Genomic DNA, 19,930 nt, shown 5'->3' with positions numbered 1-19,930 from the left:
CAGATAGAACAGATATGTGACAGATAATGTATAGTGTACGCCCAGCATTAGTAACCAGCCAGATAGGAGAGATATGTGACAGATAATGTATAGTGTACGCCCAGCATTAGTAACCAGCCAGATAGGACAGATATGTGACAGATAATGTATAGTGTACGCCCAGCATTAGTAACCAGCCAGATAGGACAGATATGTGACAGATAATGTATAGTGTACGCCCAGCATTAGTAACCAGACAGATAGGACAGATATGTGACAGATAATGTATAGTGTACGCCCAGCATTAGTAACCGGCCAGATAGAACAGATATGTGACAGATAATGTATAGTGTACTCCCAGCATTAGTAACCAGCCAGATAGGACAGATATGTGACAGATAATGTATAGTGTACGCCCAGCATTAGTAACCAGCCAGATAGGACAGATATGTGACAGATAATGTATAGTGTACGCCCAGCATTAGTAACCAGCCAGATAGGACAGATATGTGACAGATAATGTATAGTGTACGCCCAGCATTAGTAACCAGCCAGATAGGAGAGATATGTAACAGATAATGCATAGTGTACGCCCAGCATTAGTAACCAGCCAGATAGGACAGATATGTGACAGATAATGTATAATGTACGCCCAGCATTAGTAACCAGACAGATAGGACAGATATGTGACAGATAATGTATAGTGTACGCCCAGCATTAGTAACCAGCCAGATAGGACAGATATGTGACAGATAATGTATAGTGTACGCCCAGCATTAGTAACCAGCCAGATAGGACAGATATGTGACAGATAATGTATAGTGTACGCCCAGCATTAGTAACCAGCCAGATAGGACAGATATGTGACAGATAATGTATAGTGTACGCCCAGCATTAGTAACCGGCCAGATAGGACAGATATGTGACAGATAATGTATAGTGTACGCCCAGCATTAGTAACCGGCCAGATAGGACTGATATGTGACAGATAATGTATAGTGTACACCCAGCATTAGTAACCGGCCAGATAGGACAGATATGTGACAGATAATGTATAGTGTACGCCCAGCATTAGTAACCGGCCAGATAGGACAGATATGTGACAGATAATGTATAGTGTACGCCCAGCATTAGTAACCAGCCAGATAGGACAGATATGTGACAGATAATGTATAGTGTACGCCCAGCATTAGTAACCAGCCAGATAGGACAGATATGTGACAGATAATGTATAGTGTACACCCAGCATTAGTAACCAGCCAGATACGACAGATATGTGACAGATAATGTATAGTGTACACCCAGCATTAGTAACCAGCCAGATAGGACAGATGTGTGACAGATAATGTATAGTGTACGCCCAGCATTAGTGACCAGCCAGATAGGACAGATATGTGACAGATAATGTATAGTGTACGCCCAGCATTAGTGACCAGCCAGATAGGACAGATATGTGACAGATAATGTATAGTGTACGCCCAGCATTAGTAACCAGCCAGATAGGACAGATATGTGACAGATAATGTATAGTGTACGCCCAGCATTAGTAACCAGCCAGATAGGACAGATATGTGACAGATAATGTATAGTGTACGCCCAGCATTAGTAACCAGCCGGATAGGACAGATATGTGACAGATAATGTATAGTGTACGCCCAGCATTAGTAACCAGCCGGATAGGACAGATATGTGACAGATAATGTATAGTGTACGCCCAGCATTAGTAACCAGCCGGATAGGACAGATATGTGACAGATAATGTATAGTGTACGCCCAGCATTAGTAACCAGCCAGATAGGACAGATATGTGACAGATAATGTATAGTGTACGCCCAGCATTAGTAACCAGCCAGATAGGACAGATATGTGACAGATAATGTATAGTGTACGCCCAGCATTAGTAACCAGCCAGATAGGACAGATATGTGACAGATATGTGACAGATATTGTATAGTGTACGCCCAGCATTAGTAACCGGCCAGATAGGACAGATATGTGACAGATAATGTATAGTGTATACCCAGCATTAGTAACCAGCCAGATGGGACAGATATGTGACAGATAATGTATAGTGTATGCCCAGCATTAGTAACCAGCCAGATAGGACAGATATGTGACAGATAATGAATAGTGTACGCCCAGCATTAGTAACCAGCCAGATAGGACAGATATGTGACAGATAATGTATAGTGTACGCCCAGCATTAGTAACCAGCCAGATAGGACAGATATGTGACAGATAATGAATAGTGTATGCCCAGCATTAGTAACCAGCCAGATAGGACAGATATGTGACAGATAATGTATAGTGTATGCCCAGCATTAGTAACCAGACAGATAGGACAGATATGTGACAGGTAAATGTATAGTGTATACCCAGCATTAGTAACCAGCCAGATAGGACAGATATGTGACAGATAATGTATAGTGTACGCCCAGCATTAGTGACCAGCCAGATAGGACAGATATGTGACAGATAATGTATAGTGTACGCCCAGCATTAGTAACCAGCCAGATAGGACAGATATGTGACAGATAATGTATAGTGTATACCCAGCATTAGTAACCAGCCAGATAGGACAGATATGTGACAGATAATGTATAGTGTACGCCCAGCATTAGTAACCAGCCAGATAGGACAGATATGTGACAGATAATGTATAGTGTATACCCAGCATTAGCAACCAGCCAGATAGGACAGATATGTGACAGATAATGTATAGTGTATACCCAGCATTAGTAACCAGCCAGATAGGACAGATATGTGACAGATAATGTATAGTGTACTCCCAGCATTAGTAACCAGCCAGATAGGACAGATATGTGACAGATAATGTATAGTGTACGCCCAGCATTAGTGACCAGCCAGATAGGACAGATATGTGACAGATAATGTATAGTGTACGCCCAGCATTAGTAACCAGACAGATATGTGACAGATAATGTATAGTGTACGCCCAGCATTAGTAACCAGCCAGATAGGACAGATATGTGACAGATAATATATAGTGTACGCCCAGCATTAGTAACCAGCCAGATAGGACATATATGTGACAGATAATGTATAGTGTACGCCCAGCATTAGTAACCACCCAGATAGGACATATATGTGACAGATAATATATAGTGTACGCCCAGCATTAGTAACCAGCCAGATAGGACAGATATGTGACAGATAATGTATAGTGTACGCCCAGCATTAGTAACCGGCCAGATAGAACAGATATGTGACAGATAATGTATAGTGTACGCCCAGCATTAGTAACCAGCCAGATAGGAGAGATATGTGACAGATAATGTATAGTGTACGCCCAGCATTAGTAACCAGCCAGATAGGACAGATATGTGACAGATAATGTATAGTGTACGCCCAGCATTAGTAACCAGCCAGATAGGACAGATATGTGACAGATAATGTATAGTGTACGCCCAGCATTAGTAACCAGACAGATATGTGACAGATAATGTATAGTGTACGCCCAGCATTAGTAACCAGCCAGATAGGACAGATATGTGACAGATAATATATAGTGTACGCCCAGCATTAGTAACCAGCCAGATAGGACATATATGTGACAGATAATGTATAGTGTACGCCCAGCATTAGTAACCACCCAGATAGGACATATATGTGACAGATAATATATAGTGTACGCCCAGCATTAGTAACCAGCCAGATAGGACAGATATGTGACAGATAATGTATAGTGTACGCCCAGCATTAGTAACCAGCCAGATAGGACAGATATGTGACAGATAATGTATAGTGTACGCCCAGCATTAGTAACCGGCCAGATAGAACAGATATGTGACAGATAATGTATAGTGTACGCCCAGCATTAGTAACCAGCCAGATAGGAGAGATATGTGACAGATAATGTATAGTGTACGCCCAGCATTAGTAACCAGCCAGATAGGACAGATATGTGACAGATAATGTATAGTGTACGCCCAGCATTAGTAACCAGCCAGATAGGACAGATATGTGACAGATAATGTATAGTGTACGCCCAGCATTAGTAACCAGACAGATAGGACAGATATGTGACAGATAATGTATAGTGTACGCCCAGCATTAGTAACCGGCCAGATAGAACAGATATGTGACAGATAATGTATAGTGTACGCCCAGCATTAGTAACCAGCCAGATAGGACAGATATGTGACAGATAATGTATAGTGTACGCCCAGCATTAGTAACCAGCCAGATAGGACAGATATGTGACAGATAATGTATAGTGTACGCCCAGCATTAGTAACCAGACAGATAGGACAGATATGTGACAGATAATGTATAGTGTACGCCCAGCATTAGTAACCAGCCAGATAGGACAGATATGTGACAGATAATGTATAGTGTACGCCCAGCATTAGTAACCAGCCAGATAGGACAGATATGTGACAGATAATGTATAGTGTACGCCCAGCATTAGTAACCAGCCAGATAGGACAGATATGTGACAGATAATGTATAGTGTACGCCCAGCATTAGTAACCGGCCAGATAGGACAGATATGTGACAGATAATGTATAGTGTACGCCCAGCATTAGTAACCGGCCAGATAGGACTGATATGTGACAGATAATGTATAGTGTACGCCCAGCATTAGTAACCGGCCAGATAGGACAGATATGTGACAGATAATGTATAGTGTACGCCCAGCATTAGTAACCGGCCAGATAGGACAGATATGTGACAGATAATGTATAGTGTACGCCCAGCATTAGTAACCAGCCAGATAGGACAGATATGTGACAGATAATGTATAGTGTACGCCCAGCATTAGTAACCAGCCAGATAGGACAGATATGTGACAGATAATGTATAGTGTACACCCAGCATTAGTAACCAGCCAGATACGACAGATATGTGACAGATAATGTATAGTGTACACCCAGCATTAGTAACCAGCCAGATAGGACAGATGTGTGACAGATAATGTATAGTGTACGCCCAGCATTAGTGACCAGCCAGATAGGACAGATATGTGACAGATAATGTATAGTGTACGCCCAGCATTAGTAACCAGCCAGATAGGACAGATATGTGACAGATAATGTATAGTGTACGCCCAGCATTAGTAACCAGCCAGATAGGACAGATATGTGACAGATAATGTATAGTGTACGCCCAGCATTAGTAACCAGCCGGATAGGACAGATATGTGACAGATAATGTATAGTGTACGCCCAGCATTAGTAACCAGCCGGATAGGACAGATATGTGACAGATAATGTATAGTGTACGCCCAGCATTAGTAACCAGCCGGATAGGACAGATATGTGACAGATAATGTATAGTGTACGCCCAGCATTAGTAACCAGCCGGATAGGACAGATATGTGACAGATAATGTATAGTGTACGCCCAGCATTAGTAACCAGCCGGATAGGACAGATATGTGACAGATAATGTATAGTGTACGCCCAGCATTAGTAACCAGCCAGATAGGACAGATATGTGACAGATAATGTATAGTGTACGCCCAGCATTAGTAACCAGCCAGATAGGACAGATATGTGACAGATAATGTATAGTGTACGCCCAGCATTAGTAACCAGCCAGATAGGACAGATATGTGACAGATATGTGACAGATATTGTATAGTGTACGCCCAGCATTAGTAACCGGCCAGATAGGACAGATATGTGACAGATAATGTATAGTGTATACCCAGCATTAGTAACCAGCCAGATGGGACAGATATGTGACAGATAATGTATAGTGTATGCCCAGCATTAGTAACAGACAGATAGGACAGATATGTGACAGATAATGTATAGTGTATGCCCAGCATTAGTAACCAGCCAGATAGGACAGATATGTGACAGATAATGAATAGTGTACGCCCAGCATTAGTAACCAGCCAGATAGGACAGATATGTGACAGATAATGTATAGTGTACGCCCAGCATTAGTAACCAGCCAGATAGGACAGATATGTGACAGATAATGTATAGTGTATGCCCAGCATTAGTAACCAGCCAGATAGGACAGATATGTGACAGATAATGAATAGTGTATGCCCAGCATTAGTAACCAGCCAGATAGGACAGATATATGACAGATAATGTATAGTGTATGCCCAGCATTAGTAACCAGACAGATAGGACAGATATGTGACAGGTAAATGTATAGTGTATACCCAGCATTAGTAACCAGCCAGATAGGACAGATATGTGACAGATAATGTAAAGTGTATGCCCAGCATTAGTAACCAGCCAGATAGGACAGATATGTGACAGATAATGTATAGTGTACGCCCAGCATTAGTGACCAGCCAGATAGGACAGATATGTGACAGATAATGTATAGTGTACGCCCAGCATTAGTAACCAGCCAGATAGGACAGATATGTGACAGATAATGTATAGTGTACGCCCAGCATTAGTAACCAGCCAGATAGTACAGATATGTGACAGATAATGTATAGTGTACGCCCAGCATTAGTGACCAGCCAGATAGGACAGATATGTGACAGATAATGTATAGTGTACGCCCAGCATTAGTAACCAGCCAGATAGGACAGATATGTGACAGATAATGTATAGTGTATGCCCAGCATTAGTAACCAGCCAGATAGGACAGATATGTGACAGATAATGTATAGTGTATGCCCAGCATTAGTAACCGGCCAGATAGGACAGATATGTGACAGATAATGAATAGTGTATGCCCAGCATTAGTAACCAGCCAGATAGGACAGATATGTGACAGATAATGTATAGTGTATACCCAGCATTAGTAACCAGCCAGATATGTGACAGATAATGTATAGTGTACGCCCAGCATTAGTAACCAGCCAGATAGGACAGATATGTGACAGATAATGTATAGTGTACGCCCAGCATTAGTAACCAGCCAGATAGGACAGATATGTGACAGATAATGTATAGTGTACGCCCAGCATTAGTAACCAGCCAGATATGTGACAGATAATGTATAGTGTACGCCCAGCATTAGTAACCAGCGAGATAGGACAGATATGTGACAGATAATGTATAGTGTACGCCCAGCATTAGTAACCAGCCAGATAGGACAGATATGTGACAGATAATGTATAGTGTACGCCCAGCATTAGTAACCAGCCAGATAGGACAGATATGTGACAGATAATGTATAGTGTACGCCCAGCATTAGTAACCAGCCAGATAGGACAGATATGTGACAGATAATGTATAGTGTATGCCCAGCATTAGTAACCAGCCAGATAGGACAGATATGTGACAGATAATGTATAGTGTATGCCCAGCATTAGTGATCAGCCAGATAGGACAGATATGTGACAGATAATGCATAGTGTATGCCCAGCATTAGTGATAGACAGATATGTGACAGATAATGTATAGTGTATACCCAGCATTAGTGATAGAGAGACAGATATGTGACAGATAATTGTATAGTGGATGCCCAGTTGTAGACTCTAGTGCCCAGAGTACTGATTCTGCAGTGGCCGCCGGGGTGAGAGGAAGGGGCTTGTGAAGGGGAATACACACGGACCCCCTCCTCTCTAAAGACGCCCCTGTATCACATACCTCCCTAACGTCCTAGTTTCAGTGGGACAGTCCCATTTTTTGAGCACTGTCAGAGGGCGGTCGGCAGGTTGGGGACATACTGTCACCCCCGCAGCTCTGCTCTGTTAAGCAGAGAGAAGTGGTGCCGGTAAAGCTGAAAGGATGCCGTGTGCATGCGCGCATTGATTTAGTGCAGGGAGGAGGTTGGGGGCAGCGCAGCAGGTATACATTCAGGAAGCCGGTGGACGGAATGCCGACCGCCGGCTTCTAGACATTGTTATCCCGACTAGGGACGAATGACAGGCGTCTAAATCTAGCATTTGACCGACGTCGGGAGACTGGCGCCCGGCATCCCGAACGAGCGGATGCCGGGCGCGCAGCGGACAGCCGCGTGGGGGGGTTAGGTTTATGGCTCCCGGGTGGGGACTTAGGGTTAGGCACACCCCCGGGAGTTAGGGTTAGGCTAGGGGGAGGGAGGGTTAGGCACCGCCGGGGGGAGGTTAGGGTCAGGCACCCCCCCGGGGGACTTAGGGTTAGGCACTTAGAGGGGGGATTAGGGTTAGGCACAGGGGGGGAAGGTTAGGGTTAGGCACCGTAAAGGAGGGTTAGGGGGTAGATTAGGTTAGTGAATACCTACCTAGGGACGATTGGGATTTTTTCCTCTGTCGGCCACGCGCTGTCGGGATTTGAACCGCCGGGCAGGGGTCCAGCGGTAATTCGTACCGATTCCGCGCAGCAGATGTCGGAGTGCGGGGCTCGCCCCAGCATGATGTAAAACGGGAGGCGTGACATGCAGTCACGTACCCAAATCAGCATCATACAGGGGGTGTGACCTTGTACTAACGAGGCCACACCCCCTTCACCTTCGACAACTACAATGGCACGCTGACACTTCAACGATGGCACGCTGATACTTCAACGATGGCATGCTGACACTCGGGGTTCCAGAACAATGGCACACTGACCAGGGGCGTTTCAAGAGAGGAAGGGGCCTGGGTGCAGGCTCCGTCACGGGCCATCTACTCTCAGTCTGGCGGCCGGCAGCGCACTAAGCATGTGCCCAGAGTCTATAGTGCATGTGCAGGTCACCAGGAAAATGGCCACAGCAGCCATTTTCCCTGTATTGAGCATGTGCAAAATGACAGGAAAATGGCTGCGGTGGCCATTTTCCAGGTGTTTTTACAGCGCTGACACCGGCGCCGACGTGGGACTCCGGAGAGGTAAGTATGAGTGCAAGGTGCGCGGTGCGGGCCCCCCTGGACCCATTATAAATACGCCCCTGACACTGACACTTGTCCCGGTTTTCCCTGTCAGTAAGAATGAGGTGAGTAAAGTGCGCGCCCCTCTGGCAGTTCCGTCATCACAGCAATGGTTCTGGGTCTGACGAGGTTTCAGAGTCCCCTGACTTCACACCGTCACTTTTGTAGATACTGGGGGGTAAAATTACTAAAGTGAGAGTTTTTAGAAGTGGAGATGTTGCCCATAGCAACCAATCAGATTCTACTTATCATTTATCCAGCACCTTAGAAGATCATAGCTAGAATCTGATTGGTTGCTATGGGTAACATCTCCACTTCTAAAAACTCTAAATTTACCCTTTTGAATGTCAATAATATGTCAATAATATGTGCTGCCACCTGTCAGTAATACGTGCTGCCACCTGTCAGTAGTATGTCAGTAATATGTGCTGCCACCTGTCAGTAATATGTCAGTAATATGTGCTGCCACCTGTCAGTAATATGTCAGTAATATGTGCTGCCACCTGTCACTAATATGTCAGTAATATGTGCTGCCACCTGTCACTAATATGTCAGTAATATGTCAGTAATATATGCTGCCACCTGTAATATGTCAGTAGTATGTGCTGCCACCTGTCAGTAATATGTCAGTAATATGTGCTGCCACCTGTCAGTAGTATGTGCTGCCGCCTGTCAGTAATATGTCAGTAGTATGTGCTGCCACCTGTCAGTAATATGTCAGTAGTATGTGCTGCCACCTGTCAGTAATATGTGCTGCCACCTGTCAGTAATATGTCAGTAATATGTGCTGCCACCTGTCAGTAATTTGTCAGTAGTATGTGCTGCCACCTGTCAGTAATATGTCAGTAATATGTGCTGCCACCTGTCAGTAATATGTGCTGCCACCTGTTAGTAATATGTCAGTAATATGTGCTGCCACCTGTTAGTAATATGTCAGTAATATGTGCTGCCACCTGTTAGTAATATGTCAGTAATATGTGCTGCCACCTGTCAGTAATATGTGCTGCCACCTGTTAGTAATATGTCAGTAATATGTGCTGCCACCTGTTAGTAATATGTCAGTAATATGTACTGCCACCTGTTAGTAATATGTCAGTAATATGTGCTGCCACCTGTCAGTAATATGTGCTGCCACCTGTCAGTAATATGTCAGTAATATGTGCTGCCACCTGTTAGTAATATGTCAGTAATATGTGCTGCCACCTGTCAGTAATATGTGCTGCCACCTGTCAGTAATATGTCAGTAATATGTGCTGCCACCTGTCAGTAGTATGTCAGTAATATGTGCTGCCACCTGTCAGTAATATGTCAGTAATATGTGCTGCCACCTGTCAGTAATATGTGCTGCCACCTGTCAGTAATATGTCAGTAATATGTGCTGCCACCTGTCAGTAAATTGTTATGAACCTGTCAGTAAAAGAGGGCTGGTGATCCTGATAGCCATCTGTACAGTACACAGGTGTTAGACACAGGGGATACAGTGATGTCTGGTATACATGTAGCAGTGTCACCACATACCGGACTATCTGGGTATAATAACACAGTCATATAGGGGCTGCAGTCACCCCTTATAGCTCCCCTGTTCCCCCATAATACACCGCCCCCAGGAGCCCCCCTAGTGTGGCTGAGCCCTGTATTGCTGGGATATGTATGTACTTAGCATGGAGTATGTATGTAATAAGTATGTAACATGTATCCTCCTCCTCTGTGGCAACACAGGCCTGGCTGATCATGGGGGTATGTGCCCTGTGCCTCCCCCTCCCAATTATCAGGTGCATTCTCCGGAGCGATGCTCTGCAGACCCCTCCATTACCACCTCATGTTGAGATGCTCAGTTCCATTATGAAGTGCATCCCCAGGAGATGTGATGCTGTACTGCCCCCAGATCAGGTGCGACCCCCAACACACACTTCTGATGCGAGGCTCTGCAGGGCCCAGATCAGGTGCAGACCACCCCTGGTGTGATGCTCTGCAGACGCAGGCTCAGTGAGCGGAGTGGGGGTCGCACATGCGCGGAGAGGACGGAGCCAGCAGCAGCACCGGGCGGCCGGGTCTCATCCTCCTGCCCATGGCTGCCGCTTCCTCCCCCTGTCCGCCGTGCACGGAGCCTGGGATGGGCCGGCACCTGCTGGAGGAGGGCGGGGCTGCGCTCACCTGTCCCAGGTACAGCCCGGAGACCCCGGCCCCGCTCCCTCAGCCGGAGCAGAACCGCGTCCCGGGGGCCATGGGGGGAAAGCGCTTCTCCAAGCTGCTGCAGAACGTGCGCCGGCTGCCTCACCGGTACCACCTGCTGGGGAGCGGGGAGCTCAAGGCGGAGGTCAGTACCCCCCGCTCTGCTGTGATTACTGTGCTGGGTATACTGGGAGCTGGCATCAGTACTACTACTGGTGGTACTGGGAGCTGGCATCAGTACTACTACTGGTGGTACTGGGAGCTGGCATCATTACTACTACTGGTGGTACTGGGAGCTGGCATCATTACTACTGGTGGTACTGGGAGCTGTCATCATTACTACTGGGTATACTGGGAGCTGGCATCATTACTACTACTGGGTATACTGGGAGCTGGCATCAGTACTACTACTGGTGGTACTGGGAGCTGGCATCAGTACTACTGGTGGTACTGGGAGCTGGCATCATTACTACTACTGGTGGTACTGGGAGCTGGCATCAGTACTACTGGGTATACTGGGAGCTGGCATCAGTACTACTGGTGGTACTGGGAACTGGCATCATTACTACTGGGTATACTGGGAGCTGGCATCAGTACTACTGGTGGTACTGGGAACTGGCATCATTACTACTACTGGTGGTACTGGGAGCTGGCATCATTACTACTGGTTGTACTGGGAACTGGCATCAGTACTACTGGTTATACTGGGAGCTGTCATCATTACTACTGGGTATACTGGGAACTGGCATCATTACTACTACTGATGGTACTGGGAGCTGGCATCATTACTACTGGTGGTACTGGGATCTGTCATCATTACTACTGGTTATACTGGGAGCTGTCATCATTACTACTGGTTATACTGGGAGCTGTCATCATTACTATTGGTTATACTGGGAGCTGTCATCATTACTACTGGTTATACTGGGAGCTGTCATCATTACTACTGACTATACTGGGAGCTGTCATTACTACTCTGGTGTCATTACTGCTGGTTATACTGGGGTATCATCATTACTAGTGGTTATACTGGGGGTGTTATCATTAGTACTGGTTATACTGGTGGTGCCATTACAGCTGGTTATACTGTGATCTGTCATCATTGCTACTGGTTATACTTGGATCTGTCATTACTACTGAGGTGTCATTACAGCTGGTTATACTGGGGGTGTTATCATTAGTACTGGTTATACTGGGGGTGTAATCATTACTACTGGTTATACTGGGGGTGTTATCATTACTACTGGATATACTGGTGGTGTCATTACAGCTGGTTATACTGGGGGTGTTATCATTACTACTGGTTATACTGGTAGTGTCATCTGTCATTACTACTGGTTATACTGGGGGTGTTACCATTACTACTGGTTATACTGGGGGTGTTACCATTACTACTGGTTATACTGGTAGTGTCATCTGTCATTACTACTGGTTATACTGGGGGTGTTATCATTACTACTGGTTATACTGGGGGTGTTATCATTACTACTGGTTATACTGGTGGTGTCATTACAGCTGGTTATACTGGGGGTGTTATCATTACTACTGGTTATACTGGTAGTGTCATCTGTCATTACTACTGGTTATACTGGGGGTGTTACCATTACTACTGGTTATACTGGGGGTGTTACCATTACTACTGGTTATACTGGTAGTGTCATCTGTCATTACTACTGGTTATACTGGGGGTGTTATCATTACTACTGGTTATACTGGTGGTGTCATTACAGCTGGTTATACTGGGGGTGTTACCATTACTACTGGTTATACTGGGGGTGTTACCATTACTACTGGTTATACTGGTAGTGTCATCTGTCATTACTACTGGTTATACTGGGGGTGTTATCATTACTACTGGTTATACTGGGGGTGTTACCATTACTACTAGTTATACTGGGATCTAAAAAGGAGAAAATGTGGTCCCAGCATAGATTTACCTATTGATAACAGTCGGGTTGGTAACCCCAATAAACAGAATAGTGTAGATTGTACACAAACGATAAGGGGCTCCCAGAAGCAACATGTTATTAGAGAGGACACAGGAAAGTGCTTCTCTATGGGGCAGGGGGCAGGGGGCACACTCTGTATGACATTATCTTGGTGGTTTTCCCCAAAGGGGCAATTATCAACCTTTATAGTTGGACTCACTTATACAATATACATACATATATATACAAAAAGGAGACATGTAACACGTATTAGGATGGAGGATCTTAAATTGGTCCCTTCTAATCCATATTCCCATATTCCATATTATACTGGGGTAGCGTTCCCGCTAGGCTGTTTTAGCAGGGTGCGGCACCCTGCCCTCCTTCTGGAGGGCAAAAAGCACCCTGCCCTCACAGGCTGTGGGTGCAGTCTTCTGGAGAAATGTGCAGTGACCCGGTCACCGCCGGAGAATAGACGCCGGGCACATGCGCCCGGCATCTGTTCTCCCTGTCTGCAGCGCTTGGGGGCTGCCCGGCATGTCCGTAAGTGCCGGGCATGCCCCCAAGTAAGGGGACGCGTCTTATAGACACTCCCCCTTTTATGGCCACGCCCACTTTTTGCCCACGTGCACAAAGTTGCCCTCTCTAGCTCCGGCACCCTGCCTGCCGCCGGAGCTAGAGTGAACACTACTGGGGTATTATCATTACTACTGGTTATACTGGGGGTGTTATTATTACTACTGGTTATACTGGGGGTGTCATTAATGCTGGTTATACTGGTGGTGTCATTAATGCTGGTTATACTGGTGGTGTCATTACAGCTGGTTATACTGGGGGTGTTACTACTGGTTATACTGGGATGTCATTACAGCTGGTTGTACTGGGATCTGTCATTACTGGATATATTGGGGGTGTTATCATTACTACTGGTTATACTGGGGGTGTTATTATTACTACTGGTTATACTGGTGGTGTCATTACAGCTGGTTATACTGGGGATGTCATTACAGCTGGTTATACTGGGGATGTCATTACAGCTGGTTATACTGGGGATGTCATTACAGCTGGTTATACTGGGATCTGTCATTACTGGATATATTGGGGGTGTTATCATTACTACTGGTTATACTGGGGGTGTTATTATTACTACTGGTTATACTGGGGATGTCATTACAGCTGGTTATACTGGGATCTGTCATTACTGGATATATTGGGGTGGCATTACTGAGCATTCGTTAAACTGGGGTGACATTACTGGGCAATGATTAAATTGGGGTGTCCTTACTACTAGTTGTACTGGGGGTTTCATTACAGCTGGTTATACTGGGGGTGTCCTTACTACTGGTTTTAGTGGGGGTGTCCTTACTACTGGTTTTAGTGGGGGTGTCCTTACTACTGGTTGTACTGGGGATGTCCTTACTACTGGTTATACTGGGGGTGTCCTTACTACTGGTTATACACAGGGTGTAATTACAGCTGGTTATACTGGGGGGTGTCCTAACTACTGGTTTTACTGGGGGTGTCATTACAGCTGGTTATACTGGGATCTGTCATTACTGGATATATTGGGGTGGCATTACTGAGCACTCGTTATACTGGGGTGACATTACTGGGCAATGATTAAATTGGGGTGTCCTTACTACTAGTTGTACTGGGGGTTTCATTACAGCTGGTTATACTGGGGGTGTCCTTACTACTGGTTTTAGTGGGGGTGTCCTTACTACTGGTTGTACTGGGGGTGTCCTTACTACTGGTTATACTGGGGGTGTCCTTACTACTGGTTATACACAGGGTGTAATTACAGCTGGTTATACTGGGGGTGTCCTAACTACTGGTTACTGGGGATGTCATTACTACTGGTTATACTGGGATCTGTCATTACTGGATATATTGGGGTGGCATTACTGGGCAATGATTAAACTGAGATGTCATTACTACTAGTTGTACTGGGGGTGTCATTACAGCTGGTTATACTGGGAGTGTTATTACAGCTGGTTACACTGGGGGTGTCCTAACTACTGGTTATACTGGGTACGTAATTACAGCTGGTTACACTGGGGGTGTCCTAACTACTGCTTATACTGGGGGTGTCATTACTGCTGGTTATACTGGGATGTGTCATTACTGCTGGTTATACTGGGATGTGTCATTACTGCTGGTTATACTGGGATGTGTCATTACTGCTGGTTATACTGGGGGTGTCATTACTGCTGGTTATACTGGGAGTGACATTACAGCTGGTTATACTGGGATGTGTCATTACTGCTGGTTATACTGGGGGTGTCATTACTGCTGGTTATACTGGGAGTGACATTACAGCTGGTTATACTGGGATGTGTCATTACAGCTGGTTATACTGGGGTTGTCATTACTGCTGGTTATACTGGGGGTGTCATTACAGCTGGTTATACTGGGATGTGTCATTACAGCTGGTTATACTGGGATGTGTCATTACTGCTGGTTATACTGGGAGTGACATTACAGCTGGTTATACTGGGGTTGTCATTACAGCTGGTTATACTGGGGGTGTCATTACAGCTGGTTATACTGGGGTTGTCATTCCAGCTGGTTATACTGGGGTTGTCATTACAGCTGGTTATACTGGGATCTGTCATTACTGGATATATTGGGGGTGTTATCATTACTACAGGTTATACTGGGGATGTCATTACAGCTGGTTATACTGGGGGTGACATTACTGCTGGTTATACTGGGGGTGTTATCATTACTACTGGTTATACTGGGATGTGTCATTACTGCTGGTTATACTGGGAGTGACATTACAGCTGGTTATACTGGGGGTTTCATTACTACTGGTTATACTGGGATGTGTCATTACTGCTGGTTATACTGGGATGTGTCATTACTGCTGGTTATACTGGGATGTGTCATTACTGCTGGTTATACTGGGAGTGACATTACAGCTGGTTATACTGGGATGTGTCATTACTGCTGGTTATACTGGGAGTGACATTACAGCTGGTTATACTGGGGTTGTCATTACAGCTGGTTATACTGGGATGTGTCATTACTGCTGGTTATACTGGGGTTGTCATTCCAGCTGGTTATACTGGGGTTGTCATTACAGCTGGTTATACTGGGGGTGTCATTACAGCTGGTTATACTGGGGTTGTCATTACAGCTGGTTATACTGGGGTTGTCATTCCAGCTGGTTATACTGGGGTTGTCATTACAGCTGGTTATACTGGGGTTGTCATTACAGCTGGTTATACTGGGATCTGTCATTACTGGATATATTGGGGGTGTTATCATTACTACTGGTTATACTGGGGATGTCATTACAGCTGGTTATACTGGGGGTGACATTACTGCTGGTTATACTGGGGGTGTTATCATTACTACTGGTTATACTGGGGATGTCATTACAGCTGGTTATACTGGGGATGTCATTACTGGATATATTGGGGGTGTTATTATTACTACTGGTTATACTGGGGATGTCATTACAGCTGGTTATACTGGGGGTTGTCCTAACTACTGGTTATACTGGGGGTGTAATTACAGCTGGTTATACTGGGGGTTTCATTACAGCTGGTTATACTGGGATCTGTCATTACTGGATATATTGGGGTGGCATTATTGAGCACTCGTTATACTGGGGTGACATTATTGGGCGATGATTAAACTGGGATGTCATTACTACTAGTTGTACTGGGGGTGTCCTTACTACTGGTTATACTGGGGGTGTCCTTACTACTGGTTTTAGTGGGGGTGTCCTTACTACTGGTTGTACTGGGGATGTCCTTACTACTGGTTATACTGGGGGTGTCCTTACTACTGGTTATACACTGGGTGTAATTACAGCTGGTTATACTGGGGGTGTCCTAACTACTGGTTACTGGTGATGTCATTACTACTGGTTATACTGGGATCTGTCATTACTGGATATATTGGGGTGGCATTACTGAGCACTCGTTATACTGGGGTGACATTACTGGGCAATGATTAAACTGAGATGTCATTACTACTAGTTGTACTGGGGGTGTCATTACAGCTGGTTATACTGGGAGTGTTATTACAGCTGGTTACACTGGGGGTGTCCTAACAACTGGTTATACTGGGTACGTAATTACAGCTGGTTATGCTGGGGGTGTCCTAACTACTGGTTATACTGGGTACGTAATTACAGCTGGTTATGCTGGGGGTGTGATTACAGCTGCTTATACTGGGGGTTTCATTACTACTGGTTATACTGGGATGTGTCATTACTGCTGGTTATACTGGGATGTGTCATTACTGCTGGTTATACTGGGAGTGACATTACAGCTGGTTATACTGGGGGTGTCATTACAGCTGGTTATACTGGGATGTGTCATTACTGCTGGTTATACTGGGATGTGTCATTACTGCTGGTTATACTGGGGGTGTCATTACAGCTGGTTATACTGGTGGTGTCATTACAGCTGGTTATACTGGGGTTGTCATTACAGCTGGTTATACTGGGAGTGACATTACAGCTGGTTATACTGGGGGTGACATTACAGCTGGTTATACTGGGAGTGACATTACAGCTGGTTATACTGGGGTTGTCATTACAGCTGGTTATACTGGGGTTGTCATTACAGCTGGTTATACTGTGGTTGTCATTACTGCTGGTTATACTGGGGGTGTCATTACTGCTGGTTATATTGGGAGTGACATTACAGCTGGTTATACTGGGGTTGTCATTACTGCTGGTTATACTGGGAGTGACATTACAGCTGGTTATACTGGGGGTGACATTACAGCTGGTTATACTGGGGGTGACATTACAGCTGGTTATACTGGGGGTGACATTACTGCTGGTTATACTGGGGGTGACATTACAGCTGGTTATACTGGGGGTGACATTACAGCTGGTTATACTGGGGGTGACATTACTGCTGGTTATACTGGGGGTGACATTACAGCTGGTTATACTGGGGTTGTCATTACAGCTGGTTATACTGGGGGTGACATTCCAGCTGGTTATACTGGGGGTGACATTACTGCTGGTTATACTGGGGTTGTCATTACTGCTGGTTATACTGGGGGTCTCATTACAGCTGGTTATACTGGGGGTCTCATTACAGCTGGTTATACTGGGAGTGTTATTACAGCTGGTTACACTGGGGGTGTCCTAACAACTGGTTATACTGGGTACGTAATTACAGCTGGTTATGCTGGGGGTGTCCTAACTACTGGTTATACTGGGTACGTAATTACAGCTGGTTATGCTGGGGGTGTGATTACAGCTGCTTATACTGGGGGTTTCATTACTACTGGTTATACTGGGATGTGTCATTACTGCTGGTTATACTGGGATGTGTCATTACTGCTGGTTATACTGGGAGTGACATTACAGCTGGTTATACTGGGGGTGTCATTACAGCTGGTTATACTGGGATGTGTCATTACTGCTGGTTATACTGGGATGTGTCATTACTGCTGGTTATACTGGGGGTGTCATTACAGCTGGTTATACTGGTGGTGTCATTACAGCTGGTTATACTGGGGTTGTCATTACAGCTGGTTATACTGGGAGTGACATTACAGCTGGTTATACTGGGGGTGACATTACAGCTGGTTATACTGGGAGTGACATTACAGCTGGTTATACTGGGGTTGTCATTACAGCTGGTTATACTGGGGTTGTCATTACAGCTGGTTATACTGGGGTTGTCATTACTGCTGGTTATACTGGGGGTGTCATTACTGCTGGTTATATTGGGAGTGACATTACAGCTGGTTATACTGGGGTTGTCATTACTGCTGGTTATACTGGGAGTGACATTACAGCTGGTTATACTGGGGGTGACATTACAGCTGGTTATACTGGGGGTGACATTACAGCTGGTTATACTGGGGGTGACATTACTGCTGGTTATACTGGGGGTGACATTACAGCTGGTTATACTGGGGGTGACATTACAGCTGGTTATACTGGGGGTGACATTACTGCTGGTTATACTGGGGGTGACATTACAGCTGGTTATACTGGGGTTGTCATTACAGCTGGTTATACTGGGGGTGACATTCCAGCTGGTTATACTGGGGGTGACATTACTGCTGGTTATACTGGGGGTGACATTACTGCTGGTTATACTGGGGTTGTCATTACTGCTGGTTATACTGGGGGTCTCATTACAGCTGGTTATACTGGGGGTCTCATTACAGCTGGTTATACTGGGGTTGTCATTACAGCTGGTTATACTGGGGGTCTCATTACAGCTGGTTATACTGGGGTTGTCATTACTGCTGGTTATACTGGGGGTCTCATTACAGCTGGTTATACTGGGGGTCTCATTACAGCTGGTTATACTGGGGTTGTCATTACAGCTGGTTATACTGGGGGTCTCATTACAGCTGGTTATACTGGTGGTGTCATTACAGCTGGTTATACTGGGGTTGTCATTACTGCTGGTTATACTGGTGGTGTCATTACAGCTGGTTATACTGGGGTTGTCATTACTGCTGGTTATACTGGGATCTGTCATTACAGCTGGTTATACTGGGATCTGTCATTACTGCTGGTTATACTGGTGGTGTCATTACAGCTGGTTATACTGGTGGTGTCATTACAGCTGGTTATACTGGGGTTGTCATTACAGCTGGTTATACTGGGGTTGTCATTACAGCTGGTTATACTGGTGGTGTCATTACAGCTGGTTATACTGGGGTTGTCATTACAGCTGGTTATACTGGGGTTGTCATTACTGCTGGTTATACTGGGATCTGTCATTACAGCTGGTTATACTGGGATCTGTCATTACAGCTGGTTATACTGGTGGTGACATTACAGCTGGTTATACTGGGGGTGACATTACAGCTGGTTATACTGGGGTTGTCATTACAGCTGGTTATACTGGGGTTGTCATTACAGCTGGTTATACTGGGGTTGTCATTACAGCTGGTTATACTGGGGGTCTCATTACAGCTGGTTATACTGGTGGTGTCATTACTGCTGGTTATACTGGGGGTCTCATTACAGCTGGTTATGCTGGGGTTGTCATTACAGCTGGTTATGCTGGGGGTCTCATTACAGCTGGTTATGCTGGGGTTGTCATTACGACTGGTTATACTGGGGGTGTCCTTACAGC

General features: G+C 45.4%; 1 protein-coding gene across 1 annotated transcript in view; it reads left to right on the top strand.

The window, feature by feature from the left end:
- Positions 1 to 10,743: 10,743 nt before the first annotated feature.
- Positions 10,744 to 19,930, top strand: part of LOC148442272 (calcium-transporting ATPase type 2C member 2-like) — a 183,279-nt gene continuing 174,092 nt past the window's right edge. The window contains 1 exon segment of the mRNA XM_088464101.1: positions 10,744 to 11,068. Within this exon segment, the coding sequence (XP_088320227.1) occupies positions 10,760 to 11,068 (309 nt within the window). The 5' untranslated portion in view covers positions 10,744 to 10,759.

Source organism: Taudactylus pleione, unplaced genomic scaffold (genome assembly GCF_031769625.1).
Source record: "Taudactylus pleione unplaced genomic scaffold, aTauple2 ptg001576l, whole genome shotgun sequence".
Classification (NCBI taxonomy): Eukaryota; Metazoa; Chordata; class Amphibia; order Anura; family Myobatrachidae; genus Taudactylus; species Taudactylus pleione.
The sequence above is the reverse complement of the archived record's forward strand: the minus strand, read 5'-3'. Positions and strand labels throughout refer to the sequence as shown.